At 39.1% G+C, this 10,977-nt stretch overlaps 1 protein-coding gene across 1 annotated transcript in view; it reads right to left on the bottom strand.

Annotated features, from left to right (window-relative positions):
• Nucleotides 1-10,303, bottom strand: part of LOC110461326 (paxillin-like) — a 25,704-nt gene extending 15,401 nt beyond the window's left edge. Inside the window, exons 1-6 of the mRNA XM_021514759.1 lie at nt 10,044-10,303; nt 7,642-8,315; nt 3,536-3,755; nt 2,606-2,780; nt 1,254-1,467; nt 561-838 (exon numbers count right to left, since the gene is read on the bottom strand). Of these exons, the coding sequence (XP_021370434.1) occupies nt 561-838; nt 1,254-1,467; nt 2,606-2,780; nt 3,536-3,755; nt 7,642-8,315; nt 10,044-10,092 (1,610 nt within the window). The 5' untranslated portion in view covers nt 10,093-10,303. The remainder of the gene's footprint in view (nt 1-560; nt 839-1,253; nt 1,468-2,605; nt 2,781-3,535; nt 3,756-7,641; nt 8,316-10,043) is intronic.
• Nucleotides 10,304-10,977: the final 674 nt, after the last annotated feature.

Here is a 10,977-nt window from a genome sequence, read left to right as displayed (position 1 = left end):
TATATCCCTAGTCCAGAAATGACAACAGAACAGTCATACCCTTTGCATTCCTAGTCCAGAAATGACAACAGAACAGCTATACCCTTTGTATCCCTAGTCCAGAAATGACAACAGAATAGCTCTACCCTTTGTATCCCTAGTCCAGAAATGACAACAGAACAGTCATACCCTTTGTATCCCTAGTCCAGAAATGACAACAGAACAGTCATACCCTTTGTATCCCTAGTCCAGAAATGACAACAGAACAGTCATACCCTTTNTACCCTTTATATCCCTAGTCCAGAAATGACAACAGAACAGCTATACCCTTTATATCCCTAGTCCAGATTCTGTGCTCAAGCCCAATTTCTTGTTGCGGTGAAAAATTAATAATTCACATTATATATATATTCAGTGATTTGGAATAATTTTTCAAAAGATGTAAAGCCAAATACCATTTTCAAGGCTTACATTTAACTTTTTGATCACGGCACACAATTTAAGCCGATTACAAGAAAGTTTGAGGTTTGAGCACAGAATCCTAGCTTGAGGGTTAAAACGCTTTCATGAATATTGACCCTGTACTCACCTGTCCTACCACCTGTTGGTTACAGGCCCCGCACGTTCCCTTGGAGGTCGTACTGACCCCCTGTCTGTTCATGTCACTCTCTAGGTCACCGAGCATGCTCTCGAGCTGTCCTCCATAGCCCGTTGGCTGGGGGGCGGGAGTAGGTGGTGCCGATCCCTGGGAGGCGTTCCGGCTTTTCTGCGGCCGGGCGTAGGAAGGCTCGCTGTGAGGCGAGGGTGAGCGGGCGTGAGGCATCGACATCTGCTGTTGTCTCTGCTGGGTATTAGATACCTGCAATCACACAAACCACATTCGTTTATCAAATGTCGCTGGTTTTAATCATTTGAGGAAACTTGTTTCTAAGTACAGATAGCTATCAAGGAAGGAAAGCAAGAGGAAGCATCCCGGATTTCTAAGCTTACAGAAGGGATGTCTGTTTCAGTTTCTGAGCACACATTGCATATTTAACGAGGTATGAAGCTGAAAAGTTTGTTTTAAATGAACGATTGGAAGTCTTATAATATCTTTCATTCTACACATATATGTATCAGTTTGTGAAAACTTATGACAAATCTTTTCACCATAATTAAAATACATGTAATAAAGCATCCCTTTTATTTCAACTCAAACAAATTTGATACCGATATTTCTATATTGAAGACAATGTAATTTTTTGAAGACATGTAAGCCTGTAGAGTGACCTTACCTTGAACTCTGACAATGTGGCCATGAGGTCATCCAGCTCCCTGGTGGCCGTGGAAGGGGGAGGTAACTGTTGTGGGGTGGCCACCATGTTGCTTTGGTTGCAGCGTTGTATGCTGTTGACTTGATGTGATTGTACGTTGTTCACCGTGTGGGTTTGGGCCGTCTGCTGCTGGTCTGGGGTGTACTCGTAGTTATCGCTGTCTCCCGGCTCAGGGCTGTCGATCACAACAAATCACAATTATATATCACAGTGTCGTTCTTATAAAGAATAGCTAGAGATCTTTTTTTAATGCAATGCCTATGTAAGTGGTTAAATTAGGGACCTCTGGCTTACCAGTCCGATTCTCTACCAATAATTGAAACAGCTAGTATTTTACCAGGGTGACATACTCCTCCTCCAGGAAAGAACTTGTCTCAAGTTTTCCCAAGGGTGATTTTTGTGAAAGTATTGCAGAGCATTTTGGTCAATATTTCCCAGGTCCTCACCTGGGCAACTATGTAACAGACATCCTTATTTTTCATTGTCTCAGCTAGGAGTCGAACCTGAGACCTATGGTTTACGATTCAGTGGTCTCCTGCTCTATCCAATCAGCTGAAGAGAAAATTTCCCAAGCCGAGTCAGTAGTAAGAGGCTAGTATTTTAACATGATGACACTACAAAGGTTAGAAGAAATATGACCTCTAGGTTATATCTCTCTAAGTTCTTGCGCCAGTACTTAAGTGTATTATTCTTGCAGTGCTTTGTTGACTGTGTATGATGTAAGTCTGATTTGTAAGGCCTGTTTCTAGCCCTCTATGATAAAGCCGTTACATACTCTATGTCTGTAGCTGCTGGTCAAATAAGACAAAGCTGTTGTTATATTTTCTGTACCTACCCCCTCTAGTAGTTTTCCCTCTATGACAAGGCTGTTATGTATTCTGCACATACCCCCTGTAGTTGCAGGTACTCTTTGACAAGGCTGTAGAATATTCTGTAACTACCCCCTGTATTTGCCGACCATCTTTAACAATGCTTTTACATAATTCACTGCATACCCGCTCTAGTTGTTAATCCTCAATGACAATGCTGTTACATATTCTGACATACCTCCATAGTTGCTGCTTTGGTAATGCTGTTACATGTTCTGAACCCACCCCCTGTAATTGCTGCCTATCTATGGCAATACTGTTACAAATTCTGTACCTACCCCTCTGTATGTAGCTGCTGCCTATCTATGGCAAAGCTGTTACATTTATTGTACCTACCCCCAGGTATTGCTGCCTATCTATGGCAATTCTGTCATTTGTTCTGTACCTATACCCCCAGCAGTTGCTAACTATCTATGGCAATGCTGTTACAAATTGTATACCTACCCCTTGTAGCTATTGGCCCTCTCAGGCAGGGCACTCTCTAATTGGTCCAAAAGGTTATCAACAGTGTTTCTATTCTCGTTACGGGCTGGTTTCGGGGCCACAGGTGGGGGTGGTCGGGCCTTGCCCCCATTTCCCCCGTTTCCTCCTCCTCCTCCATTTACAATATGTTGATTCGCTGGAAATAAAATGAAATTCATGATAAGCGTTGTATATCTACTTATTCTTCTGTATTTAGTAAGCTATCAGACATTGAGTTTGTCATCACAATAAGTTTTGATACCAGAAATGTAGGCAGTATAAATTGAGTTTGTCATCAAATATATTGTAGACATTGAGTCTGACATCAAATACAGACACTGAGTTTGTCATCAGACATGTATACATTGAGTTTGTCATCAAACATGTAGACAATGAGTTTGTCATCAGACATGTAGACATTGAGTTTGTCATCAGACATGTAGACATTGAGTTTGTCATCACATACAGACATTAAGTTTGTCATCAGATACATACACAGTAAGTTTTTTACCAAACATGTAGACATTATTAAACCGAGGTTTAATCAGATACGTAGACATTAATCATGAGTTTGTCATCACATGTAGACATTGAGTTTGTCATTAGACATGTAGACATTGAGTTCGTCATCAGATACATACACAGTAAGTTTTTTACCAAACATGTAGACATTATTAAACCGAGGTTTAATCAGATACGTAGACATTAATCATGAGTTTGTCATCACATGCAGACATTGAGTTTGCTGTAATATGACATATTCAAACATTGAGATTGTCATCGTAAATGTTGCAAATATTGAGTTTTTCATTCGATATGTTGCAGATATTGAGTTTGTCATCAAATGTATTGTAGACATTGAGTTTGACATCAAATATGTTGTAGGCATTGAGTTTGTTATCAGATACTTACAGACATTGCGTTTGTCCACTTCAGCCATAAACTGGGCCGAATTGAGGTCCTGCAGGAGCTGGTCCAGCTCGGACAGGTTGTTGGTTAATGTCGACATTTGTTTCGGTGCAGGAGGTGACGCCAGAGATTTGTTGTCGAAATATGGGTCTGAACTTCGGGAGGTACCCGAGCTTGGCGTCTGATCGCGGATCACCGTCACACTCTGACCCTCATAGAGTGGCTAGAAATACAATCAAAACAGAAAATCCTCAAATTTATTTTTGAACATGATAAATTAAAACTGCTACCTGGTACATAAAACACAATTCATCTTTAAGTGTCTTTTTCAGTTTGGGAAACATTCCTGCCTTTATTGTCTGGTCTTCATAATAGAGATCACAAACATCTCTCATCAGACACAAGACCTAAAAGCTTCGCTCATACACCCCTTAAGTCACATTTGAACCTTACCAAATCAGGTACTGGGCAAGTCCAGTTTACACATTTAAGGGTAAATGAGTTAAATATTGAAATCTTGTAATAAATTAATCACATATTAATTGACTTGAACACTGAAGTCATATATAGTTGTCGCCAGGTACTGGCCGTAGGTCGGTGGTTTTTCTCCGGGAACTGCTTTCCTCCACCACCAAAAACCTGGCACGTCCTTAAATGACCCTAGCTGTTAATAGGACGTAATTAAAGCACAAACAAACGAAACAAAATAAAACATTTATAGTTTACGATTCCGACACGAGGTAACAGACACCAACCTGAAGTACAACAGCTAGTCTACAGGTATATATCCCGAAGTCAGATTCTCTGCCTAATATACCAGCAATAGAAATAGCACTACAGTTTTATTGATCACAAATTCTTCAGCTACTGAGTCAAAACTATCAAAATATTTGCGTAACACGCCAACACAATTAAAGTAATGACTAATAGGACTTGTATAAAGACCAATCATGAGTATACCCAAATACTGAGTCGATAGTTGACTTGACGGTTATTGGGCAACACTTTATTTTTTTATTTTTTAACATTTTTACAGATTTCATAAAAAAAAAAAAATGGCGATAAATTCTTTCATGCCTACGTCAACAAGCATGATGTATTATTGCAACTCATTTCGTAGTCATTCCAGACATAGGTGAAATGTTATGTTATGTTATAAATCAATACTGCTGAGATCAACGTTAAGTAGTTTAGAAAATAAAAGTGTCATAATAAAGTTTATGGTACCATTCTCCTGCAGTCTTGTGTCTGTTACAAAACGGATACAAAACAATTTACTCCAGCAATCCATTACAGTTGATGGCTAAATGTTAGTTACATGTAAGTGATCTAATTTCTGGTCTTGTGTCGGATACAAAACAATTTACTCCAGCAATCCATTACACTTGATGGCTAAATGTTAGTTACGTGTAAGTGATCTAATTTCTGGTCTTGTGTCGGATATAAAGTGTCTGATACGACGGAATTAACTTATAGCCACTGGTTTATTTGTGGTAAGTTAATTTTGTACCAATTACCGTTGATTATATACATTCTTTGGTCTTGTATTAAATACAATAAAATCAACTCCATCACTAGCTCTACTGATGAAACAATATTTTTATCAACACAGATTTTCAAATTGAGCAGGAAATCTTAAACGTGAGTTACCTTCCATATTGTGTAATCACTAATCAGGTCTTGTATATTACCAGGTATATAGGGACTTGGTATACTTAACAAACCTCTTGCTCCCCTATTTCTCTCTATACTTCACTAACTCTATATATATCCACTACCCAATCTCGCTATCTCTAAAACCAGGCAAATTGCCATCCTTCCTGAAGCAGAAAACTGTTTTATCTGAGAAAATACAACATGCACTATTAAGCTTGAAAGACAAGTACCATATTTCTGTAATAAAGCAATCTGCTCTCTTATCACACGACAGGTACACACAGAAAGAGAAATCTCTGATGAAGAAATCATTTCTTTATCAGTTTGGACAACTACCACATCTCTCGAATTAAGTTTGCCCTTTACCTCTTACATACAAATACACCGCATAGAATATAGTTGAATGACCAGTGACTGATTTAGAGGAAAGGGGCTGATTTAGAAGGAGGGGCTGATTTAGAAGGAGAGGGGCATATCAAAAAGAGGAGGGGCATATTTAGAAGGAGATGGACAGATTTAAAGGGGATGGGTAGATTGAGAGGGGACCCTGGGGGGCATATTAGGATGACAACTTCAGTAAAATACATCTTAAAGACCAACTGTCTATAACCCTATGCTCAATCCTGTCTCCCTGTCTATAGCTACCACCTGTCTTTAGATACAACTTTAAATAGTCAAACCTGCCTTAGAGAGCACCTGTCTGTAACTACAGTCAAACCTACCTTAGAGACCAACTGTCTATAACTATAGTTAAACCTGCCTTAGAGACCACCTGTCTATAACTATAGTTAAACCTGCCTTAGAGACCACCTGTCTATAACTACAGTCAAACCTGCCTTAGAGACCACCTGTCTATAACTACAGTCAAACCTGCCTTAGAGACCACCTGTCTATAACTACAGTCAAACCTGTCTTAGAGACCACCTGTCTATAACTATAGTTAAACCTGCCTCAGAGACCACCTGTCTATAACTACAGTCAAACCTGCCTTAGAGACCACCTGTCAATAACTATAGTCAAACCCATCTTAGAGACCACCTGTCAATAACTATTCGAACCTGCCTTAGAGACCACCTGTCTATATAACTATAGTCAAACCTACCTTAGAGACCACCTGTCTATAACTACAGTCAAACCTACCTTAGAGACCACCTGTCTATTATTACAGTCAAACCTGCCTCAGAGACCACCTCTTTATACCTACAGTCAAACCATCCATAAAGACCACCAATCTATTACTGTTTAAAAAATACATGCCAAGCTTACTATTTAACGTACCAAAATTAGACATTCTTATCTAAATGAAGATACACTGAAAGTTTAAGCCAATCAATCGTTACATGTTATTTAGGCGTTTGTGAAAACCCCGGATGCCAATGTTTTGACAGGCAGACAGACAGACAGACAGACAATGATTTCCCTAACATGCTCCTGTTGATGAAGCTGCCTAACCTTCACCGAGTCACTTACTACCAACAACAAGACAGCGCGCCTATTGTTAATGAAAAACAAGTTTTTGTAGCACACCAAACACGCCGAGCTGACAGACACACTGAGAACTATTTGTAAGCCTGAACAACGTGCCTGTACAATTATGAGTGGATTTCTATTCAAAGATGTTTATTTTCGGAGTTGAAGCTAATAATATCTTTCTTTTTCATTTGTTTTTTAATGTACAGTAAGTTTGTAAATGGGATCCAGGTTTGAACTGAACATGTATATTCTGTCGGCTTTAATTATCTCACTGGAAACTACATACAGGGCTGAAACGTACCATATCCTCCTGGCTTTATTTCTGTCTAAAAGATTCTAGGAAAGCAAAATCTGTTTTGCCCACAGATGAAATGAAACTGTGTTTTTGTTACAATGTACTATGCAGAAAGTACTAGAACTACAACGAGGGATTTCCTGTTAGAAAGTCCTTAGTCCAGATTAGCATTACACATATACACACACACATGCATACACAATGATTGTGTGAGAATTTCTGATCACGGATGTGGTGTAAGTGCTGCACTTGATTGGAATGTCACATTGCCGTGTAGAATGCATGAGGAATCTGTCCAACACTGGGTTGATTGTGTGTCCACCTGCACCACGTTATAGCCCCGACAGACGTTCCAACCATACCGAATGGTGATACATAATCTAGTGTCAGCACCATATGGAAAACCAGCTGAATTCTATGCACAAAATATCCTTCCAGTTCAAACTAATGAATTTTCAATTCTGTTGCTGTCGTATCTGATTCCATTCAAGTTGTGACAACCAATGTTTTATCATCAAGACACAGATTTTGTTCGTGAACTTTCTGTAATGCATAGCTATATTCATAGCCTTAACCAATGCATGTGCTGGTGCAATCCTGATAATCATACACTGCAATTTGCCCTTCAAACAGAGGATGAAAAAGGTAAAAGGTGAACTGCATGAAAATTACCAAGTATACTCACCTCATCAAACTGACGGGGTGGGGGTATGCTGTCGAGGACCTCCTGGGGAGGGGGTGGAGGGAGAGGGGGTGGGGTCTCGCTCCGGTGTCCCGCAGAGTGATGACTACTCTGGCTCTGATAACTGTGCTGCCTTTGAACAAACTGCTGTTGTTCGTAGCCCGGCGAATGTTGCACCTGACGATTATCGTATCCCGACGAATGTTGCACCTGACGATTATCGTATCCCGGGGATTGTTGCACTTGGCGATTATCGTATCCAGGAGACTGTTGCACCTGGCGATTATCGTAACCTACTGACTGTTGCACTTGGCGATTATCGTATCCCGGAGATTGTTGCACTTGGCGATTATCATATCCCGGTGACTGGGGTAACTGTCGATTATTGTACCCTAGTGATTGCGGCACTTGACGATGCTCGTACGAGTTGGAGTTTGTGATCTGTTGGTGATCATATGCCCCGTCGTGACAGTTCTGTTGGTCACTGTACTGGCGCTGAAGGTGTTGCGGTGGCTGGTGGTTATAATGTTCTTGTTGCTGTTGTTGTTGTTGTTGTTGGTACTGTTGTCGTTGCTCTAGTTGTTGTGCAGGCGGAGACTGCGTTCGGGGTGCGGGCGATTGATGTTGATACTGATTTATCTGTGCAGTCGTGGACTGGAGGTCCGCCAGTAATGCATCTGTAAAGACAGAAAAACACGAAAACATGAACCAGGTGTACTTTGCACACAGAGTTTGAATAAACACTTGTCCTCTAGTCTGTGACCAGTAAATCTCATCAAGGACTAGTTCTTTGGACTTACAAAATAGATCAGCAAGGACTAGTTCTTTGGACTTACAAAATATATATGTTAATATCATGATATCGTTAGATAGATAACAAAATAAAAATATTCTTTTAACATAAGTGTTTAACTCATTCACCCCTGAAGACACATTTGAACTCCTCCAATTCAAAGGTTGGAATAGTTCATTATGAAATTTCAGGGGTGAATGAGTTAAAACACAGATATATTGCATAATAACTGTCAAAATTTTGCTAAAACTTTCAACATGTCTTTGTGGCAGTAGTTACTTAATGTCCCCTACTGTCAATTGCCCTTTTTTCATGAAATTTTTCCTGAAGGCAATTTTTAGACTACGGGGTAGTTACATTGACTCGGAATAGCATAAAACCTATTCAACAAATCCTTTGGCCTTCCAAGCAAAAAGTATAGACGTCTAACTACGGCATATGTCAAGTTACCTATTGTTAATCACAGTGATGACAGTAAAAAAACAAAGGCTCCGTATATCATACGTGGGTAATACATGTAGTTAACAGTACATAAACTAGATATTACAAAAACACACTTCCTACAAAGACAGAACGACAGGACCCCGTTATAGGAAACACATTCAGACACAGTTACACACCAATTCCAACCATATCTTATACCTGTACAGTTTATTGCACTAGCATATGTATTAGTAAGCAATATGCCATCTTGCATTCGACAGTTACTTGCAATTATTGGTGTTCTTTTTTACTTATTCCAGATGATATCTGGCAAATGGGTTTCCAATGAGCCAGCTGAGGCACCATGTCTCCAACAGTTTGAACTTTTGCTGAGTTTGAGCGAAGTACTCATTGTGAGCCAAGGTTAACCAAGCTCAAAATGAGCCCATGTAGCCGACTCAAAAGTGTCAGTAGTACTGTACATAGAGAAATGTTAGCTGCAGATCAGATTTTGCCTTTTTATCGCCCTCGATAATGAGTTTGAATTTATTACTACAGTGAATGCTAGTACACAGCATAATATGAAAAGTAATTAAATGTGACGGGCAAAAATTAACATTTGGCAAATATGGATTTCACCTGCGAAAGGTGAAAGTTTGATCTGGCGAAAAGTCCCCGGTATACACAGTATTATGGCCAGTTATATAATATTACTCATGGTCATAAACTAAAGATAATAAAATGAGCATTTTTTCTGCAAAAAGAAAATAACTTTTTGGACTTCCCAAATGTGATCTCTTAATGAAGGTTTGACTGTATTTTACTTAAAGTAGGAAACTACCAAAGATACTCTTTGGAATATGAATTTCTTAAAAGACAAGACAAGTGTATTTTCCTAATATATATCACAGACACAATATTCACTTGGTATATAAGTAGATCAATTTACATCATGGGATATCCACGTCAGTATATTATATATATACTGTATGTAAATACTGACTCCATGAACATTGGCACACTGATGATATACCGGTTTAACACAAGAAAGTCGTCCATGCTGTTCCCATGATAAGGAAGGCTAACTCAGAAACATCAAAACACATCAACATTAGCATTCCAAAAAACAAACCAGAAATTCTCACAGCGATTTTTTTTTCAAACAAAATAAAATAATAAAAATACTTAATTTCTTCCTTGCGTGGTAACTTGGGAGATTTCTTGACAAACTTGAGCATTTTTGAGATCAGTCAGTGGCCCAGTGGTATGATATAGTATATACACAGTCTCTCTGGAGCTACTCCAAGCCTGATATATACCACAGAAAGTGGCAGCCACAGGGTCCGGTGGTGTGCTATCTTAGTCTACCGACATGTTCAAAGACCAGCATCGCCCCCTCTGATACATGTAGCTATGTATGTGTGTCTATATATATCACGCTCCTCTCTCTATCTGCAGATATATATATATATACACCGATTCTTACATCCCTTCAATCCTGTTTCTATTTTTGTTATTGTTGGTCGCTTATGAAACAATTCAAATATCTCCTAATATGTTAATGGTAATCTCTGTTCGTGACCAGACGTACCATAAATAACCTTTTAGTTGACCATGTACTGTAATAATCCTTTTAATGGTGACCATGTACCATACATACCCTGATAGCTGACCATGTACTGTAATAATCCTTTTAATTGTGACCATGTACCATAAATACCCTGATAGCTGACCATGTCCTGTAATAATCCTTTTAATGGTGACCATGTACCATAAATACTCTGATAGCTGACCATGTACTGTAATAATCCTTGCAATAGTTGACCATATGTACCATAAACATTCTGATAGTTTACCATGTACTGTAATAATCCTTTTAATGGTGACCATGTACCATAAATACCCTGATAGCTGACCATGTACTGTAATAATCCTTGCAATAGTTGACCATATGTACCGTAATCATCCTTGTAATGGTGACCATGTACCGTAATAATTCTTTTAATGGTGACCATGTACCGTAATCATCCTTGTAATGGTTTACCATGTACCAAAAACATTCTGATAGTTTACCATTTACTGTAATAATCTCATTTGACCATAAACATTCTGATAGCTGACCA

The sequence above is a fragment of the Mizuhopecten yessoensis genome, unplaced genomic scaffold, assembly GCF_002113885.1.
Source record: "Mizuhopecten yessoensis strain PY_sf001 unplaced genomic scaffold, ASM211388v2 scaffold1391, whole genome shotgun sequence".
NCBI classification, from domain to species: domain Eukaryota; kingdom Metazoa; phylum Mollusca; class Bivalvia; order Pectinida; family Pectinidae; genus Mizuhopecten; species Mizuhopecten yessoensis.
The sequence above is the reverse complement of the archived record's forward strand: the minus strand, read 5'-3'. Positions and strand labels throughout refer to the sequence as shown.